This window comes from Callithrix jacchus, chromosome 4, assembly GCF_049354715.1.
Source record: "Callithrix jacchus isolate 240 chromosome 4, calJac240_pri, whole genome shotgun sequence".
In the NCBI taxonomy this organism is placed as follows: Eukaryota; Metazoa; Chordata; class Mammalia; order Primates; family Cebidae; genus Callithrix; species Callithrix jacchus.
This window is the reverse complement of record NC_133505.1, coordinates 47,765,721-47,788,417: the sequence shown is the minus strand read 5'-3', so window position 1 is coordinate 47,788,417 and position 22,697 is coordinate 47,765,721. Positions and strand designations below refer to the sequence as shown.

The 22,697-nt window shown below is 45.7% G+C and overlaps 1 protein-coding gene across 8 annotated transcripts in view; it reads left to right on the top strand.

Moving 5' to 3' along the window:
• Window positions 1-22,697, top strand: part of KIF6 (kinesin family member 6) — a 412,611-nt gene that overhangs the window by 371,320 nt on the left and 18,594 nt on the right. For all 8 annotated transcript variants that reach the window (XR_013534802.1, XR_013534801.1, XM_035295546.3 and 5 more), the window contains 2 exons: window positions 17,682-17,766; window positions 19,817-19,952. Coding sequence is in view for 6 of the 8 variants with exons in the window: in XM_035295546.3 (XP_035151437.1) it covers window positions 17,682-17,766; window positions 19,817-19,952 (221 nt within the window). In the remaining 2 variants the exon portion in view is untranslated. The remainder of the gene's footprint in view (window positions 1-17,681; window positions 17,767-19,816; window positions 19,953-22,697) is intronic.

Sequence of the window (22,697 nt, the reverse complement as noted above, 5' to 3'; positions counted from 1 at the left end):
GTGGTATGTGTACATGTGGTAGGGATATGTGTTTTGTGTGTGTGTGTGGCATGTACATGTGGTATATGTGTTGTGTGTTGTGTGTATTGTATGTATGTGTATGATGTGTGTGTGTGAGATGTGTGTGGTATGTATATGTGGTATGTGTGCAGTGTGGGTATGTTATGTATTATATGTATACGTGGCATGTGGTGTGTGTGTATGTGGTATGTTGGATATGTTTTATGTGTTGTGTGTGTGCTGTGTGTGTGTGGTATGTGAATGAGTGTGTGTGGTGTGTGTTTGCATGTGTGTGTGGTATGCGTGTTGTATGGATATGTTGTATGTGTGGTGTGTGTGTGTGGTAGTAGGGAAAGGCCCTCTGGAAGGAGCTGATTTAAAATCATTGAGGGAAAGACTAAAATGGTAGGCTGGCCAGCTCACTGACAGCCTTGAACCTGAGCTTTTGTCTTATGAGCAGTTGAGCCAATGAATATTTCTGAGCAAAGTACTCTTGGTCAAAGAGGCCTTTTAGGAAAATAAAATCCCCTGGCACTACTCTGAGCCCCTCAGTATTGGCCAGCTGACTGATGAGTAATAATCTCTACCACCTCACACACCTGCCCTATTCACCTCTCACCTGCACCAGGCTTTTTCTGTTGGGTACACATGCTGTAGCCCCTAACGAGTTTTCCTGGCCAACTCTGAGTCAGCATGCTGTGGACATTGCCCAGCTGGGTCTGAGGCTGCCCAGGGAATCCTGCACTGCTCACATACCACGTGCACCTAACCTCTCCCCTTAGGGGTAAGTGGTAAGTCTGTGACTTTGTTCTGTGGTGGGGGGGTCACTGCCCTTGAGAAGCTCACAGATGTACCCGACACAAGCAATCCACATTGGAAAGCCACCATATACCTTTCTCTGCATTTACCCCTTGGCCCAACTTCTGTGAAAACAGAGCTTATTGGAACATTCCATTTCCTTGACTGCAGGCATGTTTCATATACTTTATAGAAGATAGTTATACTAATAGTATCAATTAATCAAAGAAAATATCCACAAACTTAAAATCAACAAGTTCCAAAGGATGGCTGAGATTTCCCCACAAATACTGCCTCTTGGACACTACCCCTCTTTCTACCTCCCTCCACCGTCTTCTCATTGCCCAGGGACAAAGATCTCCTTGAACAAAAGCAGCCCCCAAGAGCAAGCCATTTGGCTGTGATGCCATGTGGGGCCCCCAGTTGCCACTGGCTGGTGTTTCACTACCTGACCTCGGAAATCAGGTGGAGGCAGCTCTGAATCCCCTGCACGGGCCTTATGGGTTAGAGAGAGGCTCTGAAGCTGCTGGCTCCCCGTTTCACTGCCTTGTTCTAGTTTAGTCCTCTGAGAGGACTCTTTTCCCCCAACCGGCATTCCTGCAGTGACCTCTTGTGGCATCCCTGTTGTTATTCAAAGACAGGCCTTGGCTGTTGATGCCATTTTCTCCCATTTGATGTAAAACTGGTCAATAATGAGTCTTGAAATGCTTTTTGGAATTCTACACCTAGGGACAACAAATTTAAGAGAACGCAAAAGGCCAGACTGTCAACCATTTATTCCCCAGATTTCACTGAGCACCTAGCATGATCCAGGGTGTGAAACTGGGAATCCAAGGATGTGGAAAGGAACCACTGATTGAAACAGAACTGAAAGGGGTGGGGGCAGGGGGGCAGGCACAGTGGTTCATGTCTGTAATCTCAGTACTTTGGGAAGCCAAGGCAGGAGAATCGCTTGAGATCAGGAGTTGGGAGACCAACCTGGGCAGCATAGCAAAACCTCGTCTCTACAAAGGATTAAAAAATTAGCCAGGTACAGTGGCACATGCCTATAGTCTTAGCTACTCGGGAGGCTGAGGAGGGAAGATATCTTAAGGTCAAGACTGCTGTGAGCTGTGATCATGCCACTGCACTCCAGCCTGGGCAACAGAGCAATTAAAAACAAAGAAAAGAAAAAAAACGGAATGGGACCTTCCAGCATCCTCTAGCCCATTGGTCTGCAAAATGTACTCTGTGCAACCTAGATGGTCTCCACAGCCCCTTCAGGAACACGAGGTGAGGACAGCCACTGGTGCAAACAGCACAGCCTTGGGGTTTTCGCCCACTCAAATTCAACCAAAACAACTTCAGATCTTTTTTATTTTTTTGCCACTAAGCTTGTATTTGAAGAAAGAGTTCTGCAGCTTTTAATATATCTTCTTTCTTCCAATATCATGGCTCTGTTCTAAACATTTCCAAAGTCAGATAGTGCAAACTTCCCCTCGCCAGAGCTATCTCAGCTCCCTCTGGGCTCACACAGAACTCTGCATGTCCTTCTGTGATGCAGCTCGTCACACTAGACACTAATTATTTAGTCTGTGTCTCCCCTACTGGACTGAGCAGCTTTCTTTCCCCAACACCAAGCACAGTGACTGTCACACAGTAGGTCCTCCATAAGTGTTTACTGAATAAATGAGTGAGACTTAGGAATCACATTTTTGCCTTAAAGATTTGCCAGGCAGCTAACGGGCTCTGCGCTGAGGTTCCCACATCTGTAAAATGACGTGGTTTGCCGGCCAGGCACGGTGGCTCACACCTGTAATCTCAGCACTTTGGGAGGCCGAGACAGGTGGATCACCTGAGGTCGGGAGTTCGAGACCAGCCTGACCAAAATGGAGAAACCCCATCTCTATTAAAAATACAAAATTAGCCAGGCATGGTAGTGCATGCCTGTAATCCCAACTACTCGGGAGGCTGAGGCAGGAGAATCCCTTGAACCCAGAAGGTGGAGGTTGCGGTGAGCCAAGATCACTTCGTTGCACTCCAGCCTGGGCAACGAGAGCGAAACTCCATCTCAAAAAAAAAAAAAGAAAAAGAAAAAAAAATGACGTGGATGGACCAGATGATAGCCCAGTGCCAGGCACAGTCGCTGAGACTTAGCTGGCATTTAGTGACTTCTTGTTGAATAAACAGATGAATCTCTAGCCCTCCACAGCCCTCAAGTGTCACAGTATTACCTCTGCGAATACAGGCATCTTTCAGACATGCAGGGAAATACTTGCAACCTTGGTGCTGAGACATGAGAGGGCATGGATGGATTACAGATGTTTTTATTCTGTCAGAAATAAAATTGTTGACTCCTTGAAATAAGGCAGGATATAAAGGATACAGCTGACCCCTAAGGCTCAGATGACATCTCAGTTGGTTCCAAAAGAATTTAGGTAACTCTCTAAAACCAACAACAATGTCTCACCACTTAATTCTAGTCCACAGTTACTTGTGAATATAGGGCCAGCTTCAGTGACATGAGTTCCTTAGCCAAATTTCCATTCTCAAGGGAGAAGCTGGGAGTGGGGAGGAGCCCCCACACCATTTCCCTGCCAGTTCCCAACTGCCAAGGCTTCAGACCCATTGAGTGGTTTAATGCTCGGCACCAGCCATTCTGGAAAACAGAGGAAGACTCTGTGTCAGCCCTGGTGCCAGCCTCTAATGGCAACTGTGGTTTAGCAAAAAGAGCACTCACCCTGTGTATTAGTCAGGGTTGTCCAGATAAGCAGAACCAATAAGAAACATATTGATATGTGGAGAGAGATTTATTATGAGGAATTGGCTCACTCAGTGTGAAGGCTGAGAAATCCTATGATCTGCCATCTGCAAGCTGCAGGCCCAGGAAAGCCTAGGTGTAGTTCTAGTTCAAACCTGCAGGCCTGAGAGCCAGGACAGCCAAAAATGTAAGTCCCAGTCTGAGTCCAAATGCCTGAGTGCTGGAAGTGCCAATGTCCGAGGGCAGCAGATCCATGTCCCAGCTCAAGCAGAAAGAGCAAATTTGCCATTCCTCAACCATTTTTGGTATTTTTGTTTGCTTGGTTTAATATCTCCTAATTGAAAAGCCATAATTATGCATATTTTTTAGTACATTGTGATGTTTTGATGTATGTATACAATGTGGAATGTTTGAATCAAGCTAATTAACATATTCTTTGCCTCACCCGTCTTTTTTTGTGGTGAGATATTTGAAGTTTACTCTTCCCAGCAATTTTGAAATATCCGTTACTACTCATTGTGGTCAGCCTGCTGTGCAGTAGATCTCAAAAACATTCCTCCTGTCTAATTGAAACCTTGTACCCTTGGACTCTTCCTCTCCTGACCTCCCACCTCTTGCAACCACCATTCAAGCCTATGTTTCTATGAGTTCAACTTTATTGGATTCGACATATAAGTGAGATCATGCAGTATTTGTCTTTCTGTGCCTGGCTTATTTAACTTGGCATAATGTCCTCCAGGTTCATTCATGTTGTTGGAAATGATAGAATTTTCTTCTCCTTTAAGAGTTAATACTATTCCATTGTGTTTATATACCACATTTTCTTCATCCATTCATCTGTTGAGGGGTTGATTCAATGTCTTGGCTATTGTGAACAATGCTAAATGAACATGGAAATCAGATATCTCTTCAACATACTGATTTCAGTTTCTTCAAATATATACCCAGAAGGAAGGTTGTTGGATCACATGGTGGTTCTATTTTTAGTTTTTTGAAGAACATCCATACTGTTTTCTATGATGGCTGTACTAATTTACATTTCCACCAACAGTGTGCAAGGGTTCCCTTTTCTCCACATCCTTACCAGCACTTATCTTTCATCTTTCTCATAGCCATTTTAACAGGTGTGAGGTGATATCTTATTGTGATTTTAATTTGCATTTCCCTAATGATTAGGGATGTTGAACATTTTCTCATGAACCTGTTGGCCATTTGTGTGTCTTCATTAGAGAAATGTCTGTTCAGGTCCTTTGCCCATTTTTTTAAAATTGGGTTATTTGTTTTCTTGCTGTTGAGTTGCTTGAGTCCTTTGCACATTTTGAATATAAACGCTTTGTCAGATGTATGGTTTGCAAATATTGTTTCCCTCTGGTCATCTCTTTACTCTGTTGATTGTTTCCTTTGCTGTGCAAAAGCTTTTTAGTCTGATATAATCCAATTTGTCTGTGTTTTTTTTTGTTGTCTATGCTTTCAGGGTCATAGCCAAAAAATCATTGCCTGAACCAATGTTGTTAAGCTTTTCGCTGCATTTTTTTCTGGTAGTTTAACAGTTTCAGATCTTATATTTAAGTCTTTCACTGATTTTGAGTTAATTTTTCTATATGGTGTGAGTTAGGGATCCAATTTTATTTTTCAACATGTGGATATCCAATTTTCCCAACACCTTTTATTGATGAGACTTTTGTTTACTTCATTATATGATCTTGGCATCTTGGTCAAAAATCAATTGGCCATAAATACGTAGGCTTATTTCTGGGCTTTCTATCCTGTTGTATTAGTCAATGTGTCTGTTTACTTACAGTACCCTGCTGTTCTGATTACTATAGCTTTGTAGTATATTTTTAAAACAAAGTGTAATGCCTTTAGCTTTGCTTTCTTGCTCACGATTACTTTGACTATTGAGGGTCTTTTGTGGTTCCATATGAATTATAGGATTCTTTTTCTATTTCTGTAAAAAATAACATTGGAATTTTCATAGGGATTGCATTGAATCTGTATGTTGTTTTGGGTAGTATGAATATTTTAACAATATTAATTCTTTAAATCCATGAATACAGGACATCTTTTCATTTATTTGTGGTTTTCTCAATTTCCTTCATCAGTATTTTGTAGTTTTCATTTTGTTGTTGTTGTTGCTATCATTAATGAAATTAGGTTTTTTAAATTTCTCTTTTGGATAGTTTATTGTTGGTATAAGAAATGCTACTGGCTTTATTACACTGATTTTGTATCCTGCAACTTTACTGAACTCACTTATTAACCAAAAGTTTTTTGGTTGAGTCTTTAGAGTTTTCTGTATGTAAATTCAAGTCATCAGCAAACAGAGACAATTTCAGACTGCTTGCCACAGAGCTCTGGGCCATCAGCACCATTAAAGGCTTCCACAAGGCACAGTCCTACATCGCTCTAACCATATTTACTACAGGTGCCATTGATCACTCTTTCTTGTGAAAAAACACAATCATATCCAAGAAGGAACTGTCCATTCCTTCAAGCACTGATCACAGATGATCTTGTTACCAGTTGCCAGAGCCATTTTCTTCATCATGCAAATGTGCAGAAATCATGGGTGCTGAGCAAATTAGGCATTTGACCAAACACTTAGAAGACGAAATTCTAGCCTCTGGACTTCATCTGATAGACTAGAATGTAGTATGGCTGGCACCTCCATCTGTCCTCTTTTTCCTTTACACGTGATGAGAATCACCATCTGTGCTTGGCAAATCTCAGACCAAGAAAGGCCTCGGTGTTTCCTAGGAACAGTTCTGTTGCACGTGTAATGGAGTTGGGTAAGTCTTTCCCATCCCCCCAGAGAAGGTGATGTTTGGTTTGGGAAAGACCAACCAACAGGAAACCAATATTGGCTATGCTGAAATACAAATGGTGGGTGCTAAATAACCAACAGAAAGCTTTAAGTCGTAATTTGAAAATCCTGATATCTATTGAAGAAGTAAAGAGGTAGCTGTTGTAAAGAGCCAGGAGCCTGTCCAGGAGAAAGGATAGTGGACTGTGGAGGATACATCTACTGATTCCATAATGTTCTATTTAAAATTTTAAAAAATGAAACTGCAGCAAACTATTTAGATATTTCAAAATACAGTCAGTACATGGGTGTTATTTATATCATCCTCTGAACTTTTTGTGTTTGAAATGGTTTATAATAAATCCCAGAACTCTATGAAGGATTAGATTTCAAGGCTTCCTAGATCAAACAGAAATTACTGTTTTAGTGGAATCATTGTGATAGAAGTGGTAGTAAAAAGTGAATCCCAATTCTTAATTCTCCTCACTATTGTTTATGTCAGGATCATTTTACTTAAAGGTGAAAACAGAAAATTTACCACTTATTTTCTTCTCCAGGCACATTGTAATTTTTGGTAGGGACTTAATAGCTAGCTGTCAATGGTGTGCCTAACATGAGTGATACAGGGAAGTGCCCTGAAGGTTATTTTTTGTTGCTCTCCCACTGTCTCTTTCTGTCTTCATAGGAGGGAAAGTTCTTCCTCTACCCCTAGATGGAAATTGATCAACTCCATAACTGAATTGGTCGTTCGTTGTTAATTACAAACCAAAGAAGTGGTCATTTTATATTGTAAATGCAATCTTAATAATTCTGATTTTACCAAAAGATAACACTTCTCTCCCTTACCCCAACTCAGGCAAATTGTCAGGAGTAAAGGGAAATGGTCATCAGCTTCTCTCTTTCTAACTGCCTCCCTCCCTCAACCTGCTAAGGCTCTCAAGAAGGGATAAAGGAAAGGAGGAAGGGAGGAAGAGCCCTTGGAAAAATCTCACTTGAATGGTTCTGCTGTAACATGGTCTTGGGCTCTCTGGGCCAGGCAGATATTCAGAGCAGACTCTTCCTAATTTGGGGTGCTTTCATGGGTCTCTGGAAGTCCCTCACCAGCAGCTTCCTTGACTTGAGGGAATGTGCTTATTGGGACAGTTCCTTACCCAGTTTGAACCTATATGGGTCAAGATTCTAACAGGAAGCAGATGTCAGTACTCAGATGAGACTTTGTGAAGAGAACTGGATAAAGACCTATCTACAGAGGCATGAGCAGAATGTAGGAAAACTGCGAGAAAGAGCACCCCAGAGACAGTCACTGCAGCAAGGCAGGAAGCACTGCTGTCCCTAGGCCTAGACAACACAGGGAGAAGTCACTGGAATTTAAAGACTGTCAGGGCTATGCAGAAAGGCCCTGGCCATCTGATACAAGCTGTGGCCTTCAGTCAAGCCATGTATGCAGCCTGTGACCCCCACAGAGATGTCCCACATGAAGAAACAGTTTGGCCTCTCCACCTACCCTCCAGTTGCTTCCTGCTGTTCCCCACTGGGTGAGCCCAGTGAAAAGGCTGAGGGTATAAGGAAGCTAAAAGAGTGTGGAGAAGCCAAATGCATACATATGTTTATTGCGGCACTGTTCACAATAGCAAAGACTTGGAACCAACCCAAATGCCCATCAATGATAGGCTGGTAAAGAAAATGTGGCACATATACACCATGGAATACTATGCAGCCATAAAAAAGGAGAGTTCATATCCTTTGCAGGGACATGGATGAAACTGGAAACCATCATTCTCAGCAAACTAACACAAGAACAGAAAACCAAACACTGTATGTTCCCACTCATATGTGGGTGTTGAACAATGAGAACACACAGACATAGGGAGGGGAATATCACACACCAGGGCCTGGGGGGTGGGGGGTAGGGGAGGAATGGCAGGGGATGGGGAGATTGGGAAGGGATAGCATTAGGAGAAATACCTAATGTAGATGACGGGGCAATGGATGCAGCAAACCACCAGCATGGCACGTGTATACCTATGTAGCAAATCTGCACGATCTGCACATGTACCCTAGAACTTAAAATATAATGAATACTTGTTTTAAAAAAGAAGAAAAAAATATATTTAAAAAATTAAAATTAGAAAAAAGAAATTAAAAAAAAAGAGTGTGGGGAAGCCAATGGGCTAGAAATAGGCCCAGCGTACCACCCCCAGGTGGCCCACTTCCAGGTTTCCTTCTCCTACGTTCCCATTGCCCCTCTAGATGGCCCTGTGAGAAAGAATTTAAGTGTCAGGTGTTGTGTCTGAGGAGCTCAGAGGTATGCTGGAGCCAGCTCACACTGGCTTACAAGGGCTGATTGTGTGCATTTTTTCCCAACTCCAAATGCAGGAACATTATGTTGGTAGACCGAAATTGGCCATGACTGGAGTATCTGCACCCCCAAAATTGGCAAACACTGAAAATCAGGGCTTTTGTCTTCCAGAGAGCTGGTTGTTAAACATTTACCAGCACACTACTGATCCAAAGTGCCCGTAACCAGCCTCTCTTCTGTGCTTCGAGAAGACCCATGTTGACCCATGTTCGCCCATGTTGGGTCAACAGAAACACAGTAGTAACTCTGCTCTTGCCGCTAGCAGATCATCAGTCCCTGCCCCACACTCTAGATCTCCTGAATACAAGTCAGACAGTAGTGCACTCTGACCTTCTCACTCCCCACCCCCAACACCCACACAGATGCTCGAGAATTCTCAGCAAGCTTTCGGCCTGGTCTCTCGGGCTCCCTCACTGCCCCTGAAGGAGGAAGAAGCATCTCCACACACACCTCCCCGAAGGAGGGAGAGGAGGCAGGCTTAGGCAAACTGCTAGCTCTTTTTAAAGGAATTCTCGTCAAACATTTATTTTGGCCCTTTTCGAATGTTGATGTGAGTGTTTGGGTTGTCTAGCCAGCTCTCCCCATTTCACTTTGAAAATGTGCCAGTTCTACTGTGTGGTCTGTCTCAGAACTCACTTTTGACTTCAATATATGATAAATTATTGCCAAATGAAAAGATTAATTTACAAATTGGCTAGTAGTAGGTATGTTTTCCAAAAGTAGAAGGAGACAGCTTTATGCAGGATGCACAACTCAATTTTTAAAACTTCTGAAATTTCTCTAAATAGCCAGTCAAGAGAATCGACAGAACCCTACTAACCATCTTCATCAGAGGTTTTCATAGGAAGAAGGCCCATGCTGGCTTTTGCAGGTGCAAGAAAAACTGCTCTCCCCAAAAGATCACATGTGTCCTGAGAACACTCACCCTGGCTGGTCCAGTGCGATAAAGATGGAACCGGACTGTAGGCATGCCAAGTTTCCTACGAATATCTCTGAGAAGCCACTGCACTGAGCCATGTGGTCACAAGTCCATGAGGCTAAAGTGGCAGGAGGGGAACTGTCAAGGTACTCAGAGCTTTGAGAGAAACCTGAGTTCAGAACTTTCAGCACACTTCCGATGGAAGAGGGAGAAAGTCACAGTGGACTGGAAGGCTGCCCCTGGAAGGATGGGCTGGGAAAGACGCTCTGCACCAGGAACAAAGCAGGACCTTGTGGGTCAGACCCAGAAGTCACCGTGCCAGGCTCTGAGTGGCTGTGATGAGAGAAATGCAGACCAGTAACCAAAGTCTGGGGTTCTAGCAGAAAGGGTGATGGAGAGAGAGGAGAGCGAGCTCCCATTTGGACAGCGGCAACCACGAATGGGATCCATGCCAAGTTCAAGCAGTAATGAGACTAGGAATGTCTTCCCTGAGTATGGCATACGGCCCTAGAGTCTCCTTCATATTGCTGACTGACTCTAGTGCACGCTGACCCTCTAACTTTGTGGCCTGCCTCCTCCACAGAGAACACGAGGGGTGAGAAGGAGCAAGTCTGAAGGAGAGAGGCCGCCATCCCTGACAGGGACAATCTTGGACAGAGAGGCCCACAGTCAGAGCAGGGAAGATTATTCATGCAGGAAGAGATGGTAGATGGCCTTCTATGAGGGGACCGTCAGGGCCTGGGTTTTGCTGCAAGCAGACATATGGCACATTTCTGACTACAGAAGAGCCGCCATTTATCTTCTCACAAAGTGCCCTGCTCTTCCTGAGGGGAAGGCAGCAGCAGTGAGCGCAGGGCCTGTGGTGGGGAGTGAGTGTGCCCAAGAAATTAGCAGGCACAGCCATGTGTCAGCGGGTCATTCAGCACACCCTTAAATTGGGGCATGCCAGGGGCCACTACATTGATACGAAATCAACACCAGGATGGATGGCAGCACTGAGCACCCGTCGGCATGTGACAGGTCCAGCTGACAATAAATTTGAGCCATTAAACAGGAAATGGTCTGATTGGGAAGCCAGAATCGTTGCCTCTGAGCTTCTGACCATTGTGGTAATTGAGCTACGAACACCATCAATCTCCGTAAGAATAGACACTTTGACTTCTCCAACAAGGTGAGGTTGAAGTGATCTATGGTTGTGTGAGACAGCTGAGCCCCAAGGAGGCCCAGAGTGGATATTCAGCAGATGAATCATTAGTTGGATAGTTGGATGGTGGAGATGACCAGCTGGAATGCCTTCCGGATCTGATGTCTTGTCTGCCATGGTAGAGCCACATAATTCACTGCCCCTTCCCATGCAGGGCACTGGCTGGGGGACAGCCTTGTGGGCCTCACAGCCTTTGCTCCACAGAAGCCCAGAGGGCCCCTTTCAGCTCTGGTGAATGGTTGGAAATGTCAACATCGTCTGCCTTAGGATTCCTAGTCCAGTCAAGGGCATGGAACAGGCTGGCTTTGGGTATTCTGTGGGCTGACCCTGGAGATTGGGTAGATAGTGCTTCACACCCAACAGGCAATCTTCAAATGCCATGTGTGATTGGGACACAGGTCATGGATTTCGGTTAGGAAAGGGCAGACTTCACAGGCCAGCACCCGGGGAAGACACTAAGACTTTCTCTCAGACCCAGCTCCAGATCTGAAAGGCATTCATGGAAAAGAGCAACACCTTCAAATACCAACGACAAGTCAATACAGACTTCAATAATCTGCCCTGTGGCTTCCTTCATTATTGGAATCACTTACAGAGGCAAGAGCAGCAGCTTTGAAATCAGACAGAGCCGGTTCTCCCCCTAACTCTGCTTACTAGTAGTGCCATCCTGGGCAGATTGCTTCCTCTATCAGAGCTCAGTTTCCCCACCTGGAGTGGGAGTTGTTAATTATACAAGACAATACATATGACATTCCTAACCCAAGTAGCAGCTGTGCCATGGTTATTGTTATTCAGATTATATCAAGCACCTGCAAGGGCCAGATGCAGGCAATTCCAACCTTACAGAGTGTGTCTTCTTGGTTGCAAACCCCTGAAGCCCTTTTTACCCTTATCACAGTGGCTCCTAAAGGTCTGGAAAGCAGGCAGGCCTGTAGGGGACATGCTACCTCCCACATACCATCCTATCTAACTTTCTGCAGGGCCTGTATTCTCAGTAACTTCTGCACCGAGTACTTGTATTGAAACTGGGCTCCAAGCCATAAGCACTGTTTCTTAACAAGGGGTGAGCGTTGGAATCACCAGGGGACCCTATCGACAAATTTTAACTCAGTAGGTCTGGAGTAGGGCCCAGCTGTCTGTGTGCTTTTACAAGCTCCTTAAGTGATTCTGATGTGCACCCCCAGTTGAGAACCATTGAACCAAAGAAACGATTCTGCACATTTCAAACATCAGATAACTGTGCGGGAGAGAGACCATTTGAGAGGAGAGTATGGGGAAGTGGGACAAGGAGTTACAGAGATCTTTCCAGTAGAAATTATGTCAGGAAGGAGGGGTTCACATCTTGGCTGGCCTTCCCAGCAAGAGCCCCCCTGGTCCTTGCACAGCTAATTCCAAAACACCGGTGACTTCAGAGATAAGGTCAGCCTGGGACTGTGTGTCCCCTCACTTGAAGCTTCAGTCACTGTTTGACTGCTCAGGGCTTCTTCCTTGTGTACCATTCAGACCTAGAGCCACTGAGTGAAACTCTTCTCTTGCTTTTGTATTGCTTCGGTGGCTGCTGCCTCCCCACAGATGAACGGTGTGACTTCACAGGCCACTTGGGACTGTGACCTCCTGTGCTGCTGTCCCAGCCAGAATCCTGTCCTTGAAAGGAGGGCTCCCTGTGCCTCCTGTCAGGTGATGGGAGGTCCTGTCCCTGGCCAGAGTCCCCGTGGGGATGGAGACCTACAAAACTCAAATGCCCATCAGTTACTCCCTCTTCTTCTGTTCTTGCTCAGTCGCTTTTGTTTGGTTCCCTCTGAGTTCCCAGCCCCTATTTCTCTTTAGAGGTTACTGATGAGCCAAGCCTCAGAACACATCAGAAGCAGCCAGAGGCTGTCTCCTGGTGAGGCTGCAATGCGTTTCACTAAGCAGACATCACCTTGGGCAGCAGGCCCATTTGGTTGTCATGGCAATGTGGGTAGTTTGTGTCATGGGGTGTGCTGTGCCTTCATTCTAGACTCCCAAGGCCCCTTGCCCCAGCTTTCTTTCCCAGACCCTTTCAACAGACTCCCAGCTTCCCGGCACCACCTCCACATTCACTGTTGTTCAGTTTGGGGTAGCTTTGTCTTGATCAGTCAAAAAAAGAAAGAAAAAAGAAAAAGCTTAACTTAACTTTCAAAGGATTAGATCAAGCCCATTCCTCTCCACAAAATATTCCAGCCTCCCATCCCTCTCAAAGCCAGTGTCCTTAACACGGCTCACAAGATCCTCCAGGGTCTGGCCTCAGTGAAAGCCTTAGTGTCTTCCCCAGGTGCTGGCCTTTGAGGTCTGCCCTTTAATAACCGAAATCCGTGACCTGTGCCCCGATCCCACATGGCCTTCTCATTATTCTCAGACGCAGCGAGCAGGCTCACACCCTTTGCACTTACTGTTGTACACTCTGTACCCCGATTTCCGCATGCCTGTTCCCTCCCTCCATTCAGGCCACTGTTCAAATGTCTCCTCCTTAGAGGCCCTCACCCACTCTACCTACATGGCAGTCCTCCACCCTGTCATCCTCTTTCTACCTCATAGCACCTTCCAATCCCGGACATGATGTTGCAGACTCCATTGTCTGTTGTTTTAGTGTCTGTCTTCCCCACTGGAATCCTCCTAAACAGGGGCAGGCACATAGTCAACGCTTGATCCACATTTGTTAAATAAGCGGATGAGTGACTAGACGTGGATCCAAAGCCTGGTACTGCTATTTGGGAGCTTTGTGGCATCACACAAGCCACCTCGTCACCCTGAGCCTGGTCTTCCTGACCACGAAGCAGAGGCAATCCTGTCTGCCAACTGGGGTGGTGAGAATGAAAGCGGTGTTGCATGGGGACTGGGCTCTGTGACTCCTCGGATGGCACTGACATCACCATGCCGTGCTTGTGTCAGCTGCACTCAGAATGTGCTTTTTGCCTAAGGCTCCTGAACACCCCACACACTTCCAGGGCGCCTGCAACTCTATGACCTACTGGGGAACCTGCAAGATGCCCAAGGAAAAGACAACCAGCCATGGGGCAAGCCTTGTACAGAGGGGCTGTGCATTCACATGGGGTAACTGCAGCCTTTATATGCAAGACTGGTCCACCCCAGCCATCCCTGCTACCTTCTGCTGTCTCTTCACGGAGTCCTGGAGACCACCTCTGCTGGCCAGATGAGATGGCCCTTTGTGAGTCCAGCAGCCTCTCACACTTTGGGCTTGCAGCAGGACGCCCAGCCAGTCACCACAGAGGGGGGCTTCGCTGAATTTCTCCGGGTGTCCTTGGGATGGACAAAAATGTTAAAAGGAAGAAAGAGATTCATAGTGTTACTTTTTTTAGCAGGCTGGAAGATACCTGGGCCCATTTATGAAACTTTTTAAAAAGGAAATAGTTCGTCTATTGAACTGCCACTGTCAGTTTCATGTTAAGATACTTCCTTCAGTTTATCATGTCTGACGACTTGCAAAGAAGACAAGGCCAGGAAACATGCGACACACTGAGTGCACCCTGTACATGGAGTCTGAACACAGCACTGGGGGAAGATGCTCAGAGCAGAAGGACCCCAGTCCCTGCCCTTGAGGGCTTCCTGTGCCTGAGACTTGGGGGGCTACGGGTGATGTGGACAGGCGGGCTGCCTCATCTGAGCCAATAAATTGCACCAACACGGATAACAGTGTGGTCTTCAGGTGGGATGTGAATGGGATCTGCAGCTCCTGTGTTTAGATGATGAAATAAGACACTTGCTCTCTCTGTCAATTTAAAGTTGACAATTGACACAAGGAAAAGAGGGTCACTGGCACCTGGAAGATGATGGACAGAATCATGATCCAGTTAGCATAGTTATCAATAAGCTAATGACATAAAAGACACATGTAACAAATGGGTAAGGGAGTCAAAGGGAAGAATAATAGCGTGACAGAATAAGGACCTCTCAGCAGGCTAGGCTGCCAATAAATGTGAAGTGTTGCTTTTGGGATCAAAAGGACAATCACACTGAAACAGGATGCATGTTGACAATCACTTATTTTTAAAAAATGCAAGTTTTAAAACTGACCACAAGCTTAATAGGGGCCAACCACGACAGAGTTGCTAAAAATCACAAGCAGGCTGGTGGTGGTGGCTCACGCCTGAAATCCCAGCACTTTGGGAGGCCAAGGTGGGTAGATCACGAGGTTGTGAGTTCAAGACCAGCCTGGCCAATATGGTGAAATCCCATCTCTACTAAAAACACAAAAGTTAGCTGGGTATGTTGACAGGTGCCTGTAGTCCCAACTTCTTGGGAGGATAAAGCAGAAGAATCACTTGAACCTGGGGGGTGGAGGTTGCAGTGAGCCGAGATTGCACCACTGTACTCTACCCTGAGTGACAGAGTGAGACTTCATCTCAAAAAAATCACTAGCAGTTGGTAGTTCATGCCTGTAATACCAGCACTTTGGGAGGCTGAGGGGGGCAGATACAAGGTCAGGAGTTTGAGACCAGCCTGGCCAATATGGTGAAACCCCATCTCTACTAAAATTACAAAAATTGGCCAGGTATGGTGGTAGGTGCCTATAGTCTCAGCTACTCAGAAGGCTGAGGCAGGAGAATCATTTGAACCTGGGAGGTGGAGGTTGCAGTGAGCCAAGATTGTGCCACTGCACTCCAGCCTGGTGACAGAGGCTCCATCTCAAAAGAAAGAAAATAAAAATCACAAGCTGTGCTGGGGAGGCTGTCTGATAGAAACATTTAGCTCCTTGGAATCAGAAAAAAACAAATGGGTTCAAATCTCAGCTCTGCTATTTACTAACTATGTAACCTTAGGTTATCCATAGCCCTCTCTGAGACTAAGAATCTAGCTGAAAGGTGATGGCAACGCCATCCTTAAAGGGTTATTTTGAAAATTAGTAATAGGGTACATAAAGGACCAAGCCCAGTGCGTGGTAGAATTTGGCAGATCTTAGCACATAGAAAGCTCCCAATAAATGGTCATTGCTGGTAATTCACCTGCTACAAAAATGTAGAGCTTAAATTTTTTAAAGGTAAGAGAAGTCCTTCTCTATTCTGTGCCTTTCAGGCCCATGGAAGTATTATTTCCAGACCTAAGATAAATGGGAAAGTAACCAGGTCATTGAGACTTCAGGTGAGGGTAGAGCAGAGTCAGTCTAAGAAAAAAAAAAGAGTTTCAAACACGTGGCATTTTGATGTTGTTGTTCAGATATTTAAGGGACCATCAGACTAAGAAAGATATGCTATGCTGCTCCAAAGAGCCAAAGTAGCGGTGAAAAGAAGTTAGTGGGAAATGTCTTGGCTTAAAGTAGGAGGAAACAGAGCTGTCCACCATGAAATGTGCTATCCTGCAAAGTCGTGAGCTCCTCATCCCTGGAAGTATTAGAGCAGAAAGTAGTTGACACTCTGTCAGAAACATTATAGACGGGATTTCCATAGAAACTAAGGTAATGTAATCAAACATGTTAATAATAATTGAGACTGTTTATAACTTCAAACTCTTTCTCCGGCTTCACCTTGGCTTCGTCCATGAGCAGCTGCAAGTGCTCGATCTCCACCTGCAGGGCTTTCAGGCGAGTGAACACTGTTCTATACCCGCGGTGGAATCAGAGAAGAGTCAGTGCACCGCTGTCTTGAAAGCGTGGCATGGAGGGAGGGCTGTAAACGACTGACCACATTTATTGTTTCTCTTATCACAGAGTCTCATATATGTGAATATTAATTATAGACATTTTACTATGCAGAAAAACAGGAAGAAGCAAGTAAAAATCACCATAATTCCTCTACTTAAATGTAATTGATATTAACATATTTGATTCTATTAGTTTATAATAATTGGTATTATTTATTGAAATGTGATAGAAGGGATGTCAGAAATGTTGCAGAAGGAATCCAAGGTTCCTGAAGTTAGCCACGTAACTTGGGCAGTTCACCCTCTTTGAACTTCAGTGTTCTTATCTGTAAAATGGGAATAATGACACTTATCTCAAATAAATACTATAAGGATTAAGTCTGAGCATGTCTGGAAGCACATGGATGGTAGCAGAGTCTCCCCTACATGGAGTAAAAAGCAGGGCTGTATGACTTCTAAGATGTTGTCTGTGGAGCTCAGAAAAGCAGGGCAACCACGAAGAGACTCCTAGGAGAATAAAAAGTCCCCATATTCTGGGCTAGGAGAGAGCCGGCTTCAGATGAGCACGCTAGCCAGAGTAGGCAACCAGGCAACCAGGCAACCAGCGGCAGTCATGTGCAGGAAGACAGAGGTTGCCGTAAGTGGGGACGCAGACGCACACAGCAGCTGATCCCTGCTGACTTGCTCAGCCTTGCACCGGGCCTCATTGTGGTCCTGTCGCCAAGGCTTGGGCTCAGCCTTGGTTGTGAATTGACATAGCCTGCCCTCATCAGGCATGAGGACCACTGCAGCAGGGGGAGTGAGAAACAGGAGACACGATTCTGAGGCTGGAAATTCAGCACCTCCACTTGGGCAGAGAAAGATGTCAGATGGTTTAGAGAAGTTTCCTTGTTTGTGAAGGGCTCTTTATCAGAGGACAGGGAAATGCTATTTTTGCATCTTCCCTGGAGACTCGAGGAAATGAGTGAGCTCAATAGTAAAAGGATTAGTAGAGACGGAGGCAGAATTCCCTTCTAGTGACAGATGTTGGCAGTGAGAGGGACAGCAGAGAGAGATTAACCCAGGAAGCCGCTCCCCTCAGGGCTTCCAGCTGAGCAGAGGTTGCCACCAAGAGGCCTCAGAAGGAACTCACAGGGGCCCCTTTCTTCTTGGAGTGCTCTTGAAGTCTGTCATCTGCCCTAAATACACACTTTTCCTTTTACCTTTCTTTTTCACCGTCCCATCGGCACCTTCCTTCTACAGGAATCTCAGAAAACATGGCCGTGCCTCCCATGCCAGACCAGCAGGAGGAGAAGCTGCGATCACAACTGGAGGAAGAAAAGAGAAGGTGCCCTTCCTTTTGGCCACTCACAGCCCCACCCCAGCCTCCCAGGGTCTCAGTGTTGTCCTGGAGCTGCCCAGGGCAGGACAGAGCAGAGTGGCCAACTCCTAGCCCAGGACTGGAGCTACTCAGGGACATGGGTCCAGCAGCTGTCTCCTAAAATAGCAGGAAGAGGAGGAGCTGCCTTTGAGCAGGCAGGTGGGAAAGGCAAGAACCCAGGCAGTGTGAGGTTAGAATGCAGGACTAGCCAAGCCAGGCCCGGGAAGCAGCTGGGCTTGTCCACTGCTTCCACCTAGAGGAGCCAAGAAGTATGACCACGGTGGTCTTCACAGGCCTGTGGCTGAAGCCCACTCCCTTCCGGAGTCCTAAGAATGTCATATTCTCAACGCAGCTGCAGGCATTTGGGGTCGCAGCATGGTTACCAGATCTTGCCCCACATGCCGGTCAAGCTGCATCCATTCATCCATTTGTGCATTCAGCACATACATGCTGTCTCCCCCATGCCATGGTAGGGTAGGTTCTGGAGAGACTAAAGTCACCTTCCCTTCACAGGGAGCTGGTGGTGTCACTGCAGCATATTTCCTGCCCCACCCCAATCTCCAGGTGACCTGGCATGCACCCCTCCCCTCCCTGCACTCGCACGCACACCCAGGCCATCAAAGCCCCAGGCACTGGTCTTCAGGTCGCTCCTGGCAGGTGTGCACGTATCTTCCTACAGAAGGCCCTGACTACCCGAGCACACATGCCTCTGTCACTCTCCACTCCCTTGGGATCTCCCCAGTCATCCATTTTCTCCCTCACTCTGTTCATTTTCCTCAGTTTCTTTCCAACCCATTCATTTTTTCTTTTTTGAGATGGAGTCTCACTTTGTTTCCCAGGTTGGAGTGTAACGGTGTGATCACGGCTCACTGCAACCTCCACCTCCCAGGTTCAAGCAATTCCCCTGCCTCAGCCTCCAGAATAGCTGGGATTACAGGCATGTGCCACCACACCTGGCTAATTTTGTTTGTTTTTTTTTTTTCTTTTTTGAGACGGAGTTTCACTCTTGTTACCCAGGCTGGAGTGCAATGGCGCAATAACAGCTCATTGCAACCTCCACCTTCTCGGTTCAAGCAATTCTCCTGCCTCAGCCTCCCGAGTAGCTGGGATTACAGGCACATGCCACCATGCCCAGCTAATTTTTGTAGTTTTAGTAGAGACGGGGTTTCACAATGTAGGCTCAGGCTGGTCTCAAACTCCTGAGCTCAGGTGATCTACCCGCCTCAGCCTCCCTAAGTGCTGGGATTACAGGCGTGCGCCACTGCACCCAGCCTCCCACCCATTCTCCTTGTGTCTTTACTCCATCTTCATATTGTCCCCTTGGCCCACATTTCCAATCTCAGAGTCGCCTTAGAGGCCAACTTATCTCTTTGGCCTGGCTATTGGACTGCTTCCTGTTGGACAATTTCTAATTCATTATAGCATTCCCAAAACCAATATATGTGTGCATTCATAAGCACAATGCTACTTTTAGTCCTCAGCATGAAGGTGAGCCAGCAAAACAGTGAGGCAGTTAAGACTGTGGTTCTAGAATCAGACCACCTGGGTTCAAATCCTGGCTTCTCAGTTATCTCTCTCCCATAGAGCAAGTTATATAACTTCTCCATACCTGCCTCAGGTTCCAAATCTGTAAAATGGAGGTGATAACAACAGTGCCTCCTTCCTAGGGTTGTGAAGAGGATTAAAGAGTTTCTGTATGTTGAGTGCCTACAGCAATGCTTATCTCTTAGTAAGTGAATGGCAGTTTTCGTTCTTGGGGGAGAAGTTATTCATCTCACACATACAGTCACATGGGCCTACTGGACAAAAATGTCTCCCTCTGTTTCATCTTTGCTGTGATGGACTCAAATCCTGGCACCATATCCTGGCCTCAGAAGCTCCTATAAGGTCCCAGTCCCTGGGCCCCAGGGCAGCTCTACCAGGATTCTAAGGCACAGGCCCCATTCATTTACAGCCCTCCCTCCATGCCATGCTTTCAAGACAACGGTGCACTGACTCTTCTCCGATTTCACCCCAGGTATAAAACAATGTTCACTCGCCTGAAAGCCCTGAAGGTGGAGATCGAGCACTTGCAGCTGCTCATGGACAAAGCCAAGGTGAAGCTACAGAAAGAGTTTGAAGTCTGGTGGGCAGAGGAGGCCGCCAACCTGCAGGTATGGTCTGGGGATCATCAGGGAAGCTGGGGAGGGGCCAGTCATGCAGTCCCATTGAGGCTGTCAAGAGGCAGAGTGGGGCCTTTGAGCCACGGGCCTTCATGCTCTCAGCCCCTGCTCATGAAGCAGGTGCTCACTGTAGTAACAAGGATGACAAAAGGTCAGGAGTTCATTGTTTCCTTGCTCTCATGCCTGAAATTCTGCCTGATTAGTGGAAAAATTAGGGATGGAAGATGCAGTTCCCAAAAACCTGTGGGTTAGCCACCAATGCTTTGTGTGGTATTCTCCTAATGACAGCATTTATTGTTTTTCTTATTACAGAGTCATATACAATGTGAATATTAATTATAGAAATTTTACTATGCAGAAAAACACAACAGAGAAAGTAAAAATTACCGTAATTACTCTACTTAACTGTAACTGATATTAACACGTTTGATTGTATTATTTTACTTTGACTTCTATGCATACATATCCATATGGTTTTATACAAATAGAATCAGGCTGGGCACGGTGGCTCATGCCTGTAATCCCAGCACTTTGGAAGGCCACAGCAGAAGCATCACTTGAGCCCAGGAGTTCGGACCAGCCTGGGTAACATGGCGAGCCCTGTCTCTACCAAAATAAAAATAAAAATAATTAGCCAAGCTTGGTAGTATTTGCCTGTAGCCTCAGCTACCTGGGAGGCTGAGATGTGAAGAGTGCTTGAGCCTGGGAGGTCAAGGCTGCAGTGAGCAGTGATCGACCCACTGCACTCCAGCCTGGGTGACTGAGCAAGGCTCTGTCTCCAAAATAATAATAATAAATAAATAAATAAACAAATAAATAAATCATATAACTGTTCAAGTATTGCAAATGGCTTTTAAAAAATTAATTGTATAGCATGGCTATTTTTTCATGTTATTGTCCTACAACGTTGTTTTAATGGCTGTTACTGTTCCATCACATAAATATGTTGTAATCTCCTATCATTGAATATTTAGGTTGTTTCTGATTTGTTGCCCAAAGCATATTTGTAGATAAATTTTTGCATATTTCCTAGACAAATTCTTAGAAGTTTTCTGTATGACAAAAGCTAAAGTAACCTGTCCATAAGTGTTAGCATAGAATCCCCGTTTCAGTTGTCCTCATGTAACACCTCAGTTGTGGCACAGTGGAAGTGCTGAAATACACACAGTCAGATCAGGTGTCCGACTGGCAGAACCCTTAGTGATTATCTAACAGGCTGATCCCTTCGTTTTAAGGACAAGAAAGCTGAGAGTCAGAAGATGATTTTCCAAGGACACAGCCAAACAATAACCAGTGTGATATCAAGTGGCCATGTGACAGGACAATAGAGAAGAATATCTGGATAAAATTAAATGCATGAGATAACAAAGAAAACTGGTTAGAATAAATACAGTTATCAAAACATTTTGAGCTATGGTATAGTAATACGTGTACTACTTTTAAAATGCATGAATTAGTAAGATCTACGTATGGGCCCAATATTTATCATAACTTCAAAATAATGATGAAATGACACAATACTTCACGATCTCTGCACAACTGTCAGGTGATATGAAAATATGCATGATTTCTGTTGGTCACAAAGTCACAGGTATTCTTAGTACTTCTGTGGTTTGTTGTCTACATTTATCACTGAAGGAAATACTTAATTTCAGGTAGCAGCTAGGGAAGATAAAGATGTGATTGGTTCCCATCCACATTGGCAGAGCCCCTGGATTCTGTTTGTGGACCCCAGGTTAAAAGCCCTTCCCAGCAAGTTCATCAGTGACTGAGGCCTTCCCCAGCTGGTGCCCGAGGGAGTCTAGCACTGACTGGTCGACAAGGGTCATCCAGTGCAACTCAGGAAGTGTCCAGGCAAAGCTGGCATATTCAGACAGTGTAAGACTCACAGAGACAGCGGAAGCCAGAGTAGGCAAGGTGTCAGCTCCATGTGTCCCTTACCCCACCAGATGTCACTGAAGCACAGGGACCAGATGACAGCAAGGGGGATGGTGGGATACTCTGGTGCAGAGGGGCCAACTCCATGCTGCCCTGAGCAGTTCTATAGCCTCAGCTGTACCCTGAGCGGGCAGAGGCAGAAAGCTCCAGACCTCATCAGAACAAGAGAGGTGACAAGAAACCTCTAGGATAGCCTTCTGAGAAGACAGGGAAGCAAGTGGAAAATAACCTAGCAGCAACCACGCAAACTTCCTGTATACACTCACATTCCAGGAGGCTTACAGGGCGTTCTGCCAAGACTCAGACCAGCTGTGATTTATGCCTTGCTCTTCAGGCCTGTGTGGGGACATGCATGGCAGAGCACCATAGCCGAGCTGTTTCCCCACACGAAGCACTCAGTGTGCGTCTCCTGACTTTAGTAGGGGGTCTTTGGGGCAAGGAGAAGCAAAACCAGAAAATATTTTTGAAGAATGAAGATTACATTTTAAACATTTTTTTTCTATCTTTAAAAGGAATATGTTTTCAACTTGGAAAACTTGGAAAGAACAGAAAAGCATAAAAAATAAATTAAACATTTCTCATAATTCTATCATCCCAAGACAATATGTTGAGGCCCATCATTGTGGTCATTGCTGTGTCTGGGTTTGGTTTTGGCCGTACATATTGCGTACACTACCTTTTATAGCTGGCTTACTCCCCTTAAGAATTACATCAAGGCCGGACACAGTGGCCCACGCCTGTAATCCTAACACTTTGGGAGGCCGAGGCTGGTGGATCACCTGAGGTCAGGAATTTGAG